The 18,201-nt window shown below is 39.8% G+C and overlaps 3 protein-coding genes across 4 annotated transcripts; 1 reads left to right on the top strand and 2 right to left on the bottom strand.

The window, feature by feature from the left end:
• Window positions 1–555: 555 nt before the first annotated feature.
• On the bottom strand, window positions 556–8,918 carry LOC131025408 (pre-mRNA-splicing factor ATP-dependent RNA helicase DEAH7). 2 transcript variants are annotated; one of them, XM_057955154.1, is made up of 17 exons: window positions 8,346–8,918; window positions 7,453–7,506; window positions 7,227–7,362; window positions 6,904–7,128; window positions 6,748–6,818; window positions 6,091–6,382; window positions 5,743–5,916; window positions 5,532–5,647; window positions 5,296–5,393; window positions 4,793–4,901; window positions 4,140–4,317; window positions 3,807–4,036; window positions 3,523–3,699; window positions 3,088–3,159; window positions 2,812–2,988; window positions 2,506–2,567; window positions 556–2,420 (listed from the first exon to the last, which is right to left on the bottom strand). In XM_057955154.1, exons 2-17 carry the CDS (start codon window positions 7,456–7,458, stop codon window positions 674–676), a joined length of 3,870 nt encoding a protein of 1,289 aa, XP_057811137.1. In that variant the 5' UTR covers window positions 7,459–7,506; window positions 8,346–8,918; the 3' UTR covers window positions 556–673. The 2 variants fall into 2 exon arrangements, with proteins under 2 accessions (XP_057811137.1, XP_057811138.1); XM_057955155.1 differs by having other exon boundaries at window positions 6,091–6,376.
• A 1,018-nt stretch (window positions 8,919–9,936) lies between these two features.
• On the bottom strand, window positions 9,937–13,201 carry LOC131025407 (receptor protein kinase-like protein ZAR1). The gene is made up of 2 exons (XM_057955153.1): window positions 11,178–13,201; window positions 9,937–10,808 (listed from the first exon to the last, which is right to left on the bottom strand). Exons 1-2 carry the CDS (start codon window positions 12,709–12,711, stop codon window positions 10,168–10,170), a joined length of 2,175 nt encoding a protein of 724 aa, XP_057811136.1. The 5' UTR covers window positions 12,712–13,201; the 3' UTR covers window positions 9,937–10,167.
• A 2,929-nt stretch (window positions 13,202–16,130) lies between these two features.
• LOC131026178 (zinc finger BED domain-containing protein RICESLEEPER 2-like) lies at window positions 16,131–18,167 on the top strand. The gene has a single exon (XM_057955949.1). It carries the CDS (start codon window positions 16,131–16,133, stop codon window positions 18,165–18,167), a length of 2,037 nt encoding a protein of 678 aa, XP_057811932.1.
• The last annotated feature ends 34 nt before the right edge of the window (window positions 18,168–18,201 follow it).

Genomic DNA, 18,201 nt, shown 5'->3' with positions numbered 1-18,201 from the left:
TTCGGGGATATAATGGGTAAGATATATTGTTATCTAATTTTAACATTGAGTACCAAACAGAAAATTGGTTAAACGCGGTAATTAGTTTTACGAGTCAAACACACAATCAATACTAATTAATCTTTGTTTAACTAGCTTATCTAACTGGATCTAATCAATATTGCTATAGCTAACCCAAGACACCAAACACGTCTAAATGCTATTTTTTCTTAATTCCCGTGTCGAAAAGAATTGCCTCAAGATTCGCGGAGCGGGGGTGTAATAAATTATTATAAATTTACTAATTTATCCTAGATTATAGCTCTAAATTAAATTCATAGCCCCACACTAAATATCCTAAATTAAATTCATGGCCGGTCAGCTCTCCTTAAATTCTAGTAATAAATTTGTTATGTTGACCAGATGGTAATGTACGTGTTGCACTGTTGTAAGGTTGCTATGTGCATAATGATAATATACTCATTTCAAGTTGCACATAAATTCAAAATTATTTTAATCGTTTATTGTATTGAATAAGATTTATTCAGTTAATTAGAGAGAAAGGGAATGAAGAGATTGGCATTCTAATTTTTGATTTATATACATCGTTAGCGCTCTATATCCAGCTGAAATGTATAATTGAGGCCACAAAATTAAAATGTATAAAATCAATAATCTTGAAAAAAAGAAGAAGTTAAAGCCCAAGCCTTTTGGGTCTGAGATATGTGGAAGCCCCTCTCTTCAAGCCAGGCAAGGAAACTTGCTGTTGCTCCTTCTGCCTCTTCTTCTTCTCCTTTTCTTTCCTCTCTCTCTCCTTCTCTTCTTGAACCTTCCTCAAACTCTCCATCTCCTCCTCCATGGCAGTCTTCTCCTGCTTCTGCTTCTTCTTGTGCTCGATCATCGACGTATCCGAGTCCTTCACCGAGAAAAACATGGGCCCGAGCTCAGCCAGCCACTGCGGCTCAACCGCCGTGGCGCACTGCATGTACTCCTTGGCCGTGAGGATCAGCTCGTGGTAGACGACGTAGTCGGGAGTGTAGCCCAGGCCGTACAACGCGCTGCTGGGATGCAGGTGGCAGGGCATCCCGTTCCTGCAGTTGACATACTCCCCGACGCCCTTGAGGCGCGCCGAGTTGTGGAAGTAGGCGGAGCAGATGGCCATCCTCACGACGTCCCAGTCGGGCCCACACGAGGTGAGCGGGATCTTGAGCGTCTTGAGAATGTCCAGCAGCTGGGATCTTACCTCTCTAGCCTTGCGCAGACCTTTGACGTGCAGGAAGTGGTCGTTGCACCAGTCGCCCCGATAGTCGTTGGACTTCCATTGCTGGTACACGTTTAGCAGCGTGAGGTGGTCGGATTCCGGCACAAAGAATTTCTCCCTTGCAGCGTCGCTCTCTTCCACCCGGTCCTTGGGTCGGAAGAAGACGGAGGGCACTGAAAGCATCGACACGATTGTTAGAACCTCGTTGAGGCATCCGAGCTGCTCGCCCATCAAGAGCATCTTGGCCAACGGGGGATCCAAGGGAAACTCCACCATCTTCCAACCTATATCTGTCAGATCTCCGACGTTGTTCAGAGCACCCAACACCCACAGCTGGTACATGGAGTTGAGGATGTTTTCTTGAGGAGGAGGATCCATGAAGTCGAAATCCAACAGGTTTTCGATTTTCAAACTCTTGAGCAACAAAACCACATTTCCCAGGTTGGTCCGTTGAATTTCTGGGACAGGACTGGGAAGCATTTCGTTCAGATAAGCGCTCTCCGTGTAAAGGCGGTAGCAAGTCCCCGGCCCGGTTCTTCCAGCTCGTCCAGCACGCTGATCAGCAGCAGCGCGACTAACTGGAAACACTTGGAGAGCATCCATACCCATACGCGGGTTATAGACTTTTATCTTACCATATCCCGTGTCAATGACATAGAAGATCCCATCGACTGTCAACGACGTCTCAGCAATATTAGTAGCAACAATACACTTGCGAGCTCCATCTTCAGCGTTCTCGAAAATCTTTGCTTGCAAGTCAGCAGGAAGCTGGGAGTATATGGGAAGGATGAGCAGCTTTGGAGCTTCCTTCTTGGAAGCGAGTTGATCCATGCGTTCTTGAAGAGCATAACATGTCGCCTCAATCTCATCTTGACCGGTCATGAAGATTAGGATGTCGCCAGGAGCACTCGTGATGTGAATCGTCATCGCCTGCTTTACTGCACCTTCAACGTAATCTTCACAAGGTGTCTTACTGTACAACGTCTGAACCGGAAATGTCCTACCAGGAATGTGAAATATAGGAACGCTCCCAAAAAAATCCGAAAATTTCTGAGCATTTAGAGTCGCAGAAGTCACAATGAGCTTGAAATCACGACGTCTGGCCACAACTTTCTTGAGGATACCAAATAGTACATCTGTGCTTAGAGACCGCTCGTGTGCTTCATCCATCACAATGACACTACATCGCGGAGATAAAAGAGTTAATACAACGATTTACACAACAGGCACTACTCAAAACAACCTTAGATTCATGAAATGCATACCGATATTTATCAAGATCTGAATCTTTTAGTGTCTCCCTTAGCAACACGCCATCAGTCATGTACTGCAAAAGTAGAGAACACTTGTTTAAGAACTGATAATTGAGAATTAGAGACTTAGATTGAGCATTCCAGTTACTAGACAAATGCAATCGCAGATAAAGTCCATAGATGCAGCTGATGTTTGTAATTGAACGACAAATGCAAGTACTCATACAACATATACTTGCATCGAGCAAATACTAGCCAGGACAAGCAAGAAAAAGTATAAAAATGAGAACAAATGAGGAAGAGACAAGATGTCGCTACCTTAATAACAGTGTTAGGCCCGGTGACATCCTCAAAACGTATGGCATATCCAACTTTTTCACCAAGTTCAGTTTCCATCTCTTCGCTGACTCTTTTTGCAACACTCATGGCTGCCACACGCCTTGGTTGCGTGCAGCCAACAATGCCGTTGTTTGTGTACCCATCTTCGTGAAGATACTGCGCAGGGAAAGTATTGTCATGATTGAAACAAGTGTCTTTAAGATATACAGACACAAACTCAGACAAATATTTTTATAAATACAACTTTGAACAAACCTGTGTTAATTGTGTTGTCTTTCCTGAACCAGTTTCACCAACCACTACAATCACTTGATTTTCACGGATTACCTGTATTTATGAAAGATGAGATTTAATAACAAATACCCCAATAAAATACAGAATGTTGATTCTCGGTGGATGAGATTAGACTAAATGAATTATATTTTGTTGCTTGGTAGTAATATCATATATGGGTTTCATTACGGGACCATTATGCACGACTCTTTCCCAAAAACAAGTAAACAGAAAGTAAGGCGAAAATACGACATAACTATTTACCACACCACTGAGGAACAAATGATTTATGAGCCAAAAACAGAAGAATCCAGTGAAATTACAGAACACCGATCGGATAATTTTTCAATCAAAGCTCCATGCAATGTGGAATACTTTATTAATTATGCATAGCAAAACAACTCAACAAACTCATACCTGCAGTAAATCGTCTCGTATAGAAAAGATGGGTAAATATTGTCGCTGTTGTGCTAACGTTTTTGATTTAGCAAAATCACTGACTCCCTCTCCTTTTTTTAAATGTTGTGCAAATTTTGCATCCTGTTTGAAATCAATTTCACCTTGTTCGCCAACTTCAGCAGTATCTGCATCAATCTAGTAAGCAATGCAAAAGAAAACAAATCAGAACTTCACTGCTTAATGCCAAAAGATGGCAAAGGACCACCTAACAATAAATTATTCCAATTCTGAATGTTGCAAACCTGATCTGCAGTTTTCTCAACGCCAAGAATATTGCCAAGATTAGAACCAGCAAGCTCCCAAAACCGTTGTCTGGACTTGTTCATGCTTTGTTTTTCACGAATTTCCCTAACCAGATTGGAGCCCTTTCGTGATATTATAGCCATATCTGACGTAGGGTCTTTTAATGGCATAACAGGCTCAGCTTGCTTCGTGAAGACAATCCTCCCATCGAGAAAAGGGGGTTTTGTATCTGTTAAACGAGATATTTAGAACCTCATTAAAAATATAACAGTTTTGCTTCAAGTGAAAAATCAGGACATTATAAAACATCCAAGAATAAGATTCGAGCATACCATGCACAAGAAGAATAACCTTTCGTTCTTCCTCATCATCAAACTCGGTCTGCACCTCAGTTCCTCTGACAGCACCTGATCTCAGAAGTTGTCTATCCTCCCACTGAGCATTATCAGCAGTTAGCTGCGAAAGTTTTTTGCTCTGTGCAAGAGTCATCTTAGTTCCATCTCTTCTCACCTACAATCCAAGGCACAATAAGTTAGATTTTAGAAATGCATGAGAATTGAGAACAAGCTATATAAATATTAGCCGGCTTCTGCTATCTCTATTCGCACTTTTTCCTTTCTTTTGTTCTTTTATTTTTCTTCTCTTTTATTATCATAGTTCTGAACTAAACCACATTACATAAGCTGCTAAGCACATAGTACAATTTTAAGTAATAAGATTTCAAGTTCATTGTCCTTAAAAAACTCAATCCAAAAAGGATTGAGTTGCATTACACACACACACAAGCGAGCAAAAAAAGAAAAAGAAAAAAAAACTGTTCACATGTTTAGGATCAAAGGCCATCGCTGAAATTCTAGAATTAACCACTAGTCGACTACTACCATCAACTAGAACAAGAGTCATTGACAGTTAGAATATAAAGTGGGATCAGTTGGGCCACTAGAAATGAGGGAATACATCAAAATAAAGGCATTAGAAACTATACCAGTCTCTTAGCCAACTCTGCTTCTTTTTTCTGGAAAGATGCCTCATCACCGAGGAAAGCTGAGGAGCTATCAGCATCATAAACTGTGCCGCCTTCTTCCCGATCATACCTGCAGACATGATTAATTTGTAATGACTAATGAGAAACACTAGATTATATAAGAAGCAACCTAAAAATAACAAAATGCCACAGTGCCATTGACAAACAAAAAGTTACTAGGTGAAAACACAAAGTTATTGCGGTAATTTAAAACAAGAATGTGAGAAAATAAGTAGATCGCTTATTTCTGTAACTACGTAAACAAAATATGTGTTCACTACCTTCCCCTTTTTCCATTACTTTCTTCAGATTAAAATAGCAACATAAATTCATATCGTTACATGATCAGTCATTCTTGCCCACACTACATAAAAATATAGTAGTCATCTAGGGACATCCTAGACAAAGTGGATTGAAGTAAAAACTTAAGCCATAAATCCTCAAAAATATCGAGATTAAATTACCAGGCACGATCGGAGTTGTATTCCATCTCTAAACGCATACTTTCTGTTATCTCATAATTCTGGTCTGCGGATGTGCTTTCTGGATCATTTTCTTCATCCTAAAACAAGAAAACATACATAGCAAAGGAGGGAGAATTCATCATCAGGTTAATACAAAATGCATCAAAATATAAGATGTTACAGAAAACAATAACTGTTAGAAAAGGGTTTAGGAGAATTAAGAGAGAGAGAGATACCTTAGAGTCAACCTGATTGGATCTCCCACCATATCGGGAACTTGCATACCTAAGAGACGTTCCAGATGCCCGAATTGGAGTCGGGGAAGGAGCAATGCTATCCCAAGGAGATGCAACTGTTGCAATGCATAGAGAAAAAGTTAATTCAAGATACCATACAAGATGATTCCCAATTTCAGCCTACGAGTAATGACAAGTTTGTGTGGCTTACCAGAAGAATTAGGAGTACGCCCTCCCAACCATGGAGAGACAAGCCGTGCATCAGGAGAGGCCCCAACGAGCATGGGAGATGGAGAAGGACGATAATGTCTACTGCTAGAATTACGACCATCACGACGCGGGGATTCTTCCCACTCCCATCTTCCATCATCCCAGTCAGACCTGCCTGCAATGACATGCATCACATTAGGTTGAAAAAACCTTGTTTTAGAAAAGTTCTTTTGACAACAAGAATTTGAAGATGTGAACAAGAAAAAATCCATTTAACTAAATTTTATTTGACATCTAGTTATAATATATTTAAAGGCACTAAGCAGTGAAAATAGAGAACAAGGCATACCAGGTGTTCGCATAGACCTGTCATATCTACTTCTCTTTCTCCCGTAGTCTCCACTGTGCTCTTTTTCTTGACCACGAGATGACTCTCTAGGGGTCATCCCTTCCCTGTCAGAGCCATATCTATCTCTAGGGGTCCTCCCCTCCCTGTCAGAGCCATATCTATCTCTAGGGGTTCTCCCTTCCCTGTCAGAGCTTCTGTAGTGCTCATCATATTTGCTTCGGCCTCTATCACTTCTGGCATAGTCTGAACTAGGACTCCTACTCCTTGAACTTTGAACAGATTCACTCTGCACCTAAATATCAAAAACAGAGAATATAATACATCTATTAGCAATCAGCAAAAACCCATCACCATTGTTCATAATGCTAGCAACCAGGTAGAGAAGCATGTACTTCTCAGTTTGTAAGTTAAATGTCTAAACACGAATATTGGTTGTGACAATTCCAGCTTCGGTATTAAGCTCAGGGAATAGTTTACTCTCTACATAAGACACTCAATTTATTCTAAAGTGCATAGTTTCACCTAATTACTACAATAACTGGTGTTAAAAACTTTAAGATAAAAAGGCGGAATCTATAACTGAAAGTAGCTTGAAGAACATGAATGATTGAATTCTTATGCTGGTAAGTATCTAAAAGAACCATAAAATAAACGTACATTCATATGTCTATCTGAATGATGCCGAGGGGATGCTTCAATTGCATTTGCTTCTCCAGTAACAACACTTCCTGAAAATGTAGGAAGAAAAGCTAAAGAACACAGAAAAGTAAAACAAACTTATAAAAGCATAGGCCGATAATAAGCATCGCTTACCTAAACCAGATGTCTCGTTTGAAGCTGATTCACGGTATTTCCTATTGCTGTAACTCCGTAAACCACTAGATGTGACATTCTCTCCATCATCTATTCCCAAAGATACAGGCATTTCCTCGCCTTCATCAAGGGATGAAGCAATGGAGGCAACTCTTTCTTTTGGCTTTTTAAATGAGCCCTCAACCTTTGACTCCATGCGTTTTGCATTGGCAAGCATGTCCAATCCTGTCAAAACAACAAAAGATGATTTGAGAAAAGATAACAATTACTTGTCTCCCAATTCAAATGTACTACTTTGAGTCAACAAGTGTATAAAATCATACCTAAAACCGATTTCTTAAGTGGTCTAAAAACCATCCTGTCCTTCCCTGGTACTAGCAGACCACCAACAGTAGAGTCCTCTGGTGCTAGAGTATCTTTGATCTTATCCAAATCATATTGCTTTTCCTTTCCATTTCCCTAAATCAAGAGAAAGAATTCAAATTTTGAAGCACAAATAAACAGGTTTTATTAGCTAAAGGTCATGCTCAATTAGTATACAAGGCAAACCTCCATTTCTACTTGGTCGATCTTTTCCACCTACAGCTCTCTCAATAACTTTATCTGCATTCAAGCAAACATTTATCAGAATAAATCCCAGAGATAACACTAACCTGTTTATGCAAATTGATAGATTGGTCATCATGCAAAAATCATGAAACAAGAACCACAAAAAGAACCATTCTTGCCAATTGAACACCTCGCAGCAATGCAGCATCATTCAAAATTCCATCAAAACACAAATGAATTGGTACAGATCTTTCAATAAAACAAAAAATTAAACTAAATAAATAGCAAAATTAGGCAATGAATCGAGCCCCAACACCTAAGAATAATTCCAGTAAACAGAAAAATTCCCACAAACAGGCCACAACTACAAAGACCGGACCTTTATACTATCACCCTGAATTGCCATGATAATTGGCTCTCGGTAGACCGTTTGAAAAGTAAGTGACACCATTTTCAGATCGAAAATATAGAATTCCCACTAGTACGCTAGAAATTGTAATATGGTAGACTCCTATTATAGTTATGCAACAACAAGACCAAATTTGTGATAGGAATAAAATCTACTCAAATATGAATAAAAATTAAAACATTTTCTGATTACTCCCTTTCTAAACAGAATCAGTAGTATATCATGTCTATATGTAAGCATACAACTCAGAATTAAAATAGATCAAAACCCATCTACTTTTGTGAGAATACAGTCAACAAGAAACAACTCTTAAGCATGTTCTCGAACAGTTGATCTGCCAAGAATCATCAATCCTCACAATCTCCAATCACACAATTCCGAAAGCATGCAACAGCCAACGTAGAGGAAAAACAATACCAAATTCATTACCAACAACGATTTCGCACGCGCACACAGAAATTAATTTCACAAACCAGTCACCAACCTGCGCGAAGCTGCGGTGGGAAGAGAGAGAGAGAGCAACGGGGAACGAGAGAAAGCGAGCAGGATAAAAGAAGTTCAGCTTCAGCTGCTCCAGCCACTTCCTTTCCTTCCTTGCTCGGTGGACTATAGCTGTTCGGTTCGGCTTTAGCTGTTCCTTCTTTTCAAAATTGCAGATTGCAGCAAAATGGATTAGGGATTTAATAATGGGGGAGGGGCTTTAGCTGTTCGGTTCAACTCCAGCTGCCCCGGCCACTCTCCTCTTCCTTTTTCGGTCCGGCTTTAGCTGTTCCGGCCACTGCCCTTCCTTCCTTACAAAATTGCAGATTGCAGCGCTAGGGATTAGGGATTAATAATGGGGGATGGGGGAGGGAAGAAGTGGCTTTGGGCGCTGGTATAAGAGGTTAATAATAGAAAAAAGATCAAACAGTATGGCGGCACGACGGGTGCGTGTAGCGGCGCGACGGCTGCGTGTGGCGGCGAGATGGGTGGCGGCCGGCGGCGGTGGGGGTTCAAAGGAGGGAAGACTTATTTTTCTTTTTGGTTGTTATTATAGTTCTCCCGCATCTGCTATTTCACTTAAATTAGATTATAACTATAATTTTTATGTTATCTTTATTTTTTGTTTAATTTGGTTAAGCAGCATGGAAATATAAGTATTTACTCTAGAAAATAGTTTCAACTTTCAAACGAACAAAACCATAAAATGAATAGTGTATTATCTAGAAAATCAATTAAGAATATATGACTACTCTCTTTTTAAAAATAAAGAGAGGAGAGGAGAGCTGAATTGAAGAAGGGGGCTTTGCTTCTACATATGTGAGCCCAAAAGGGATTGGCCCATAAATGTTTTCAAGATTATAAATATTGTACATTTTAAATTTGGGCTGCCGTGTATATATACTCATTCCGTCCACCAATATGTGTCCTTGAGGAAAGGGGCATGAATTTTTTTAAAAAAAGTTTATTGTTTATATATTGAATAGAAAAAAGGATACAATTTTTAAGAAAAAATAATATATTTATTAAAAAAATAATTACTGAAAATAAGTAGGACACGAATTGATGGACAGACCAAAATAACAAATTAGGACACGAATTGATAGACGGGGGAAGTATACGCTAGCTTGATATGTATAGTGTTATTGATCTAAAAAAAGTTATAGGTTTAAAATTCAAATCTGCAATTGCTGATAAACCTTCTATCATATTTATATATTTACAGAATGGTTCCAATGAGATCCTGATCTATGTGTATAAATATTGGTAAAACCAAAAAATCGATTGGTTACACAGTTATTTGACTTATGAAATAGAAATCTTTTATGTAGTATTTTTTTACTTTTCTAGATCGTGTAGATTTCAATTTAACTTTTTGTACGGAAATTAGTTTCAATTATTTTTTTAAATCTCTCTCTAATCTCTAATTTTCAATCAAATTCTTAAACCCTTTTAATTTTAATAATTATAAAATTAAAATAAAATAATTATATTAAAACCGATGAGATCGGTTAACCACTTCATCAATTCGGTTCGGTACCTCCAATAACCGAATAACCGATACCAAATTCTCACACGCCACAAGAACATTAAAATGAAATACAAAATTGAAAATAGTTATATATATAGACCCCAGTTATTACAAGAGGATACCTTAAAACCAAGATAAATTACACCATAGCTAGTTTTCTACTTTGAATTGCAAAATGAAGCTGTAGTAAAAAGAATCATATAGAAAAAAAATAAAAAAACTCTGCATCGTCTTCTTCTTCGGACAGAACAACTAGTAGTGCAAGAAACACAACTGCAAAACAATGCTTAGCCTCTCACGCTCCGATCTTGTCGAGATTCTCCGACACGGTCTTCATCCGCGGCCGGGCATCCGGGTCGGCCTCCGTGCACGCTAGGGCTACGTGAAACGCTCCGAGCACTTCCTTCTTGGCATGCACCTCTTGGAGCAAAACCGGATCCACCATGTCCGACAACGGGCTCTCCTCCTCGAACCCTCTCCTCACCCACCTCACTAGGTCTAGAATCTCCGTGGAGGTCGAGCTAGTCGGGGAGGAGATCTCAGGAGTCTTCCCCGTTAGCAACTCGAGCAACACTACTCCAAACGAGTAGACGTCCCATTTCTGTGTAGGCCGGGCACCGGGGATCCGGGCCTCTGGTGCCCGGTAGTTGTTGACCTTTTCCGGCTGAGGCCCCTTGAGATACGGAAGGGCCCCCCCGATGAAGCCACCGGATGAGGAGGGGTTGTTCCCGGTGATGGTGATGAGCCGGTTGAGGCCAAAATCGGATACGTAGGGTTGGTACTCGTTGTCTACGAGGATGTTTGATGGCTTCACATCCGCGTGGACAAATTTCCTCGGGCTGCATTCGTGGAGGTAGGCGAGCCCCCGGGCTGCCCCCTTCGCGACTTTCAGTCTGATCGACCAGGACAACGGGGACGACGTCGTCCCCGCCTTCCCTGCAGATATCATTGACATATCAAGACGACGTCGTTTCAACCAACTATTGATGACACAATCGAACAAACTACAAAGGTTTAAAATCTATCATGTCAATTTTTTGGTTCCTAGTCACCATCAGTCCACCTAAACTATCTTAGAAAAACTTGGTCTGCAAAGATCAACAATCCCACCACAACAACAAACATACAACTAATGTTTTTTTTACCCAAATCCTAAATCATATCATTAGATAAGTTGATCACATACTTGTCATCCTACACCAGCAAGTAATGAAATGAACAAAGGCATATATCACAATATGGCCACAAATTGTAGCTAACAAGAAGATCATGTAAGCTCAACACAATGCAGATCATAAACATTACCTCGAAGAGCAGACGCCAAGCTACCATTGGAGATGAAATCACTGATGAGAAGCTTCTCGTCGGGCGCCCAATAATACGCCCTCAGCTTCACCACGTTCGGATGCTTGACCCTCCCAATCGCCTGCACCTCCGCCACAAACTCCTTATACCGTTGCTCCCCTCCTTCCCCCAACCTCCTAACCGCCACCGGCACCCCATTCCCGAGCACAACCTTGTACACTATCCCTAAACCACTCTTCCCCAACACATAAGCCGATGCCCTCAAAAGCTCGTCCAACTCAAAGTTAAACCCCTTATCAATGGCCACAAGATCACCCTCTCCGCCACTCATCCCACCACTAGCACCACCACCACCACCACTACCGCCCTTTTCTGACTCCACCTCCGAGTCATTACTAGGGAAGCCGCCAAACCCAATGCAAGGAAAAGCACACAACCCCGCCTTCTCATTCCCCCCGAGCTTCCCTTTCCCGGTGCAGCTACAACCATGGGAATCCTTCCTCTTCCAATACACATAAACCACAACCAACCCTACAACCGCCACTCCCACTGCATCAGCCACGGATATCAGTATGATCATCCCGGGCCTCAGCCCCCTCCGGCCCCCAACCCCATCGCTATCCTGCAAACCATACTCAACACTAGGCGAACTATCCGAGCTAGTGTTCTTGCAAGACCTCTGCAAAGGGAAGCCACACAAACTAGGATTATCCAAGAATGCAGTTGGCCCTTGATTCGCAAACGACCCTGTTTGAGGAATCTCACCACTCAAATCATTTCCTCTCAGATCAAAGCTCACAGTTAGAGGCAAATCACCCAAGCTCTTGGGAATTCTCCCTGTGAAATGATTGTAAGACAAGTTCAATGTCCCAGACAATGACTTAAGCTCCCCCATATCATCCGGGATCGAGCCATTGAGCTCGTTCCCGGATAAATCGAGCTGCTCAAGATTAGCCAGCTCCGGGAAAATCCCCTCCGGAATCTGGCCGGAAAACCTGTTTCCGGCCAGAATCAGGCGCTGCAGCTGCCGGCAGTTCTGCAAGAACTTCGGCAGCTGCCCGGATAACGTATTATTCGAAAGATCAAGATTTTGCAGGCGGGGGACGCTGCATAAAGAGGGGGGTAAGGAACCGGAGAGGTTGTTCCCGTAGAGGAAAATGCTGTGGAGCGAAGAGGCATTGAACAATTGATCGGGGATTCCGCCGTAGAAATTGTTGCCGTGCAAGTTCAGCCGCCGGAGATAAATCAAGCTGCCGAGCTCCGACGGAATGTAGGCGCGGAGATTCTTTCCGGCGAAGGAAATTCCGACCACGCGGGGATCCTCCGAGCCGGAGACGTTCATACACGAGATTCCCGTCCAGTGGCACGGCGTGGCGTCGTCCTCGTTCCAGTCGGAGAAGAAGGCGGCGGCGGAGGCGGCGTCCACGGCGGACTTGAGGGACAGCAGCGACAGGCCATCGGGGTTCAAGGAAACGATGCACAGACAAAGATTTAGTACGAGGAATGCCGACAAACGCAAATTCCTGAGCAACATTCTTCAATCAGAGAGAGAAATCAGCACTTTTTTCTTCGCTAACGAACAAAAAGCAGCTCTTTTCAAAACCAGAAAAGAAACGCAAAAGCACCCATTTTCTATTGGGGTTCAAGAATCGATTTTTATGGGAGCCCTTTTCTCGTCTGGCGCTCAATTTTGAGAATTGTAACTTTCAAGAAGCGAAAAAGCGCAGCTTTAGCTGGCCTTCCTTGCAACGAATATTTAACTGTGTGGGAAAAAGAGAGGATGAAATCGAAATGGAGTTGGCGACGAGGGAGTTGAGGAATTTATGAGAAAAAGACTTGAGTAGGAGACGGGTGCTTGTTGCTCGGACCCACTCCGCGCCCAAACACAGAGGGCTTCTTTTTCTCTCTCATCATCAAAGGAGAGAGAGACAAAAGAAGAAGAAGAAGTAGAAGAAAAGCAACAAGACTTTTGTTTTTTCAGTGCAAAGTGTTCTTGCAGTTCCACAATTATGTTTTTCTTTTTTTCATTATTGATTTTAGGGTTTTTGCTTTGTCTCTTCATTTGTACCGTTCCTGTCTCCAGATTCATCTTTTGCCACCACGAAAAATCACTATTTTTATAAATTAAATATAGATTAAATAAAAATAATCTATTACTTTGATAACAAACTGTACACATCTACCAAATAACCGAGCAATTTCACAAAAGTGCAAAGTGTTTGGATATCCCATCGTTTTCTGTCCAAAATATGCATGGAATCGCATGGAATCACATGGAATCGGATCATTAATTCTATATACGAATTTACCAATAAAAGCAAACAAAATTTGTATGTTGAAAATTTTATGTTATGCAGTGCATGTCACCCAAAGTTCATACCTTTTTTTTGGGTGTGTTTGAATATTATAGTATTTATTTGTTAAAATCATCCCTTCATCGATGAAGTTGCTCGTTGAAATAAGTTTATACTAATAAATTATTAATGTTATGTGTTATCTTTTTTTATGGGGCTACCTCATCATGTCATATGCTATTGCTGATTATGTTTGGTGTTTAGTAACACTATGTATTTATTGATCATTTATGAATTGTGTCACGATATTATTTTGCTTACCTATTTCTTATGCAGACATATAGATATATATTCATGATTGAATTGAAATACATAGAATTAAATAGTAAAAATTGGAACATGAGACATGCATCGATTTGAATCTAGGGTGCAGTATCTGAAATTCGATATAAAAATTAAATTGTTTATTTACCGTAACTTTAATTTAATCTTTATATCATAAAATACGAAAATTATCTGATCAAATCACGGTATTCACTCCATAAATTTCGAGTATTCGCCATTTTATTTAAAACACAATAAAAACAAGAACTCTTAAAACTTATTTTGTCCATCTCAAAATTTCAATAGGACATTTTTTTAGGCAAATGTGCCAAAAATCTTCCATGTGCAAAGTTTTCCTACAAAGATGCAATAGGCAAAACAGATGAAACCTTTCCCCTTAACCCACTTTGATTGGTCACTTCAAAATATATGATTGTTTGTATATTTGTGAAATCTTGATTAGTGTAGCTATAGTATACATAAACAGTCGTCCCACAAATTTTCAGACATCATTTGCCTTATAATTCACAATCATTCCTATCCGTGACACAAAATAAAATGCAATGAATAAAATAAAATGATACAAAGATAGCAAGTATGAGTGCTCCTATTTATCTATACATTTGTACTTCACCCCAGTTTTGACTTTTTTTCACTGCCCATTATAAAAAATAATAATACAATGATCCACTCTAAATGTTTTAGTGGAGAATGGATCATTACATCTAATTTTTAATCATGAAAAACATGCTTAGAAGCTAACAAAAGTGTGTAAGTGTGTGTGTGTATTTTATTATTTGTGCAGTTTCTGGCAAGTGGTTCGGAGCAGTTGGATTTGGGTATATTTTAATTAGGGATAGTGAAAATGTTTTCTGTATTTTCTTGAAGATACAAAACAAATATTCTATTAATAAATAGCCTAAAATGTCTGGTATTGATAAATGATTGAGCATAATAAAACTTGCTTTCAAACTTTAGTAGCAATTAATGCACATATAGTTCTGATTTCATTATTGGCTTTAATTGACCACATATATAATCCAATATAGTACTACTCTCCATTCAATATTTAAGTATGATAATGACCATAAACATCCTTATTAAAATACAATCTCTAATTTAAAACATTTATTATTCTTAGGCAATACCATCTATAAAAAATTATTTTTATGGAATTAATCTTGTGTTTAAATGCAGAAAACAGCAAAACACATAACAAATATTTATAGAAATTTTAAAATTATGGTGTTAAGATATATTCAAGTTTATATTTGCATTTACACCTTTTTTTCATTCTTTTTTAGAGGAATGGGCAGTTGGATATTGGGAATACAAATGTTGGTGATGCACAATTGATTAATCGAATGTGCAGCAGCTGCACGTGCCTAGTTCATTTACAATTGTGATTTGATATGTCCTATTATGAAATAATAATGTCACCTTCATTTGGTTATTGTACAATAAATTATCATTTCACAACACCGGGTAGGGTTCAACCGGCATTTAATGTATACAAAATTACATCCCATTTGCATTTCATTTCATTGCATTTTATTGAAATTATCACTAAGTTTTTCTAAAGTTCAAACACTCCGTGGTGAGCAAATATACCTATAGGCTATGTCATTAATTGATAATGATAACCTATTCTACAAAATCAATTAGAAAATGTAGAAGCAACAAACAATCTTTAGCTTGATGGCAAAGATAATCCTCATTTCACTTGAACTTGAGATATATGAATATAATGTGGGGCCCATTCCCTCATATAGTGGTATTCATTCCCTTGAATTAGCTACCAAGCAAAGCCCTCCATTTTGCATTATTCTACTCCCATTATTAATAGGGCTATCCAATTCCATCATGTAGAGAGAGAGAGAGTTGATTGGGCCGATCGGGCAGAGAGTGAAATATGGGCCGAGCTTGGAAATAGTCGTGATGTTAATTTTTTGGGCCAAGAATATGGGCTTTTCATGGTATAATCTTTGGGCCCAATCAGGCCCAAAATCGTTCGGGCCTAGTGTAGTGTAGTGTGGCACAGTTCAGCGTAAATCAGATCTGATCCGTTGAAAACCGACGGTTCGGATCGGTTCCGGTTTTAACCGAAGGTTAATCCAGATTTTTGCATTTCTACTCAACGGTCAAATTGAGAAGGTTTCAGCTAAATTTTACCGTTGGGCACTACCACCTCCCACACTATAAATACCAGTCATTTCGTTTCATTCAATACTACAATTTCAAAATTTTCATTTCTCTTCTCCCATCTGTTATATATTTTTCTCTTCTGGATTGAATTACTACTTCTTCAGTTTTTCTTCCAATTTTGCTACAAACAATGGCGAGTCAAGAAAGTTCGTCTCGCCGATCTGTATCCTCCGACAAGAGAGGCAAGAGGATGCTGGTGGAGGTGCCGCCACCGCCGCCGCCATGCCCCAACGATGACCTATTCGCGGCGCACTTCGAAAAGGTATTAGATCCGGTCGTCGGAGATCTCAAAGTGATCTGCAGTTACTGCGCGCGCCTCTTCAGATTTAGCGCAGACGAGAAGGAATTCGGTACGCTCAGAGATCATTTAAACAAAAAACATAGAAGCAAAATTGGCAATGAATCTGAAACAGAATCAGAACAATCTTCAGAAGGAAGCACAGGTACGGATGCTGATGTATTTGCTTACACTTATAAAAGAGCTAGAAATATGATTGCGAAATTAGTTTGCGAAGGGTCGCTCCCTTTCAAATTCGCCGAGAGCGATTCGTTTGAAAATCTTATGAAATGCTGCAATCCCTTAGCCAAAAAAGTTCCACAAGCTGAACTTATTCATGAAATCATAACTATCGTTAGAGAATCCTTACTGGTATTGATTAAGGATTTTGTTAAAATGTCGAATAGGGTTTCAATATGTTCCGATGTTTGGACTAACGATTGCACATGGCAATTTGTAAGAATTTCATGTCATTGGGTAGACGAGTCGTGGACTATTCAAAAGAGATTGATTGCATTTAAAAGTTTAAGTGAAGAATATCATAGCGCCGCCGAGATCTCTCATGAAATGCATAAGAGTTTACAAATCTATGGTTTAGGTCCCAAAGTTTTCTCAATTTCTTTTGATAATAATACTGCTAGTACATATAGTTTAGAAGCACTTAGTAATGCTTGCCAACCATCTATCAGTGCTAAATTTTTTCATGATAGATGTGTGAGTTACATTTTAACTATGTGTGCACAAGATGCATTGAATGTTTTGGAAGAGGAAACTGCCCCTATTAGGGAATTAGCAATGCATATATTTAGTGCTGATACTTCTTTACTGAAAAAGTGGTCAAGATTTTGCAAAAAAAGGGGGTTGATTCCAAGAAGATTTATACTAGGTTATTCAGCTCGTTGGGATATAACTTATAGAATGCTAAATGGTTGCTGTCAATATAGAGATGCATTATGTTCTTTCTTCTCTGAGCAGCAATTTGATGATGTTCAAGTATCTTCGAGTCAATGGGAAGCATGCTCTACTTTATGTCAAATTTTGGGAGTTTTCTATCACGTTATCCAAGAATTATCCCATGTTTATTCTCCTACTTCAGTGTTAGTCTTAGATAATTGTGCTAAAGTTGCAGTTTTGTTCAACTCTTTGATGGGGCGTGATGGTTTAGCAGAATGTGTTGCTAAAATGATGGCAAAATGGCTGAAATATTTTGGTGAAATTCCTACTGTGTTTTTACTTGCTAAGGTATTCGATCCTAGAATAAGACTACATGGTTTGGAGAAAATGTTGGGAATTTACTATGATGCTTTATTTCCCATCAAAGATGAGAAAACCCCCATCCCTAGCGTGGTAGTTGCTAATGTGAAGAAATGTTTATATGATATATTTCAAGAATATAGTGTGAAACATGGTGCTAGTTTGGGTATGAGTGTTTCTTCCTCTAGCGATGGCAATGACATACCTCTATCAATCCGGCTGCAAAACTTGTACAATGAGGTATCGGAGAAACGGCCGAGGAGCTACGGCTCCAATCCATTTGGGGAGCTTGAAACTTACCTAACAGCTAACTTTGAGTATATAGTGGAGTCAGAGTTTGATATCTTGAAGTGGTGGTCGAGGATGACTATGCAGTTCCCTATACTGTCCTCGATTGCAAAGGACGTGTTGGCCGTTCCGGCCTCCACCGTCTCTGTGGAACAAGCTTTTGGCACGGAAGGGTACACGTTGAACGCGCGGCAGTCCCATCTAAGCATGCAAGATCAGGTGGGGTTGCAAGTTTTGGAGAAGCAATTGCTGTTGGGGGATTGGACTAAGGCTGAGCGTCGAGACCAAGAAAATGACTATGATGATTTTGATGAGAGCGAAGTTATTTCTGACTCCGAGTTTGATTGAGCAATGCTGCTATGTTCTTCTTCTCTATTTTTTG

Source organism: Salvia miltiorrhiza, chromosome 5 (assembly GCF_028751815.1).
Source record: "Salvia miltiorrhiza cultivar Shanhuang (shh) chromosome 5, IMPLAD_Smil_shh, whole genome shotgun sequence".
In the NCBI taxonomy this organism is placed as follows: domain Eukaryota; kingdom Viridiplantae; phylum Streptophyta; class Magnoliopsida; order Lamiales; family Lamiaceae; genus Salvia; species Salvia miltiorrhiza.
This window is presented reverse-complemented; position numbering and strand designations above follow the sequence as displayed.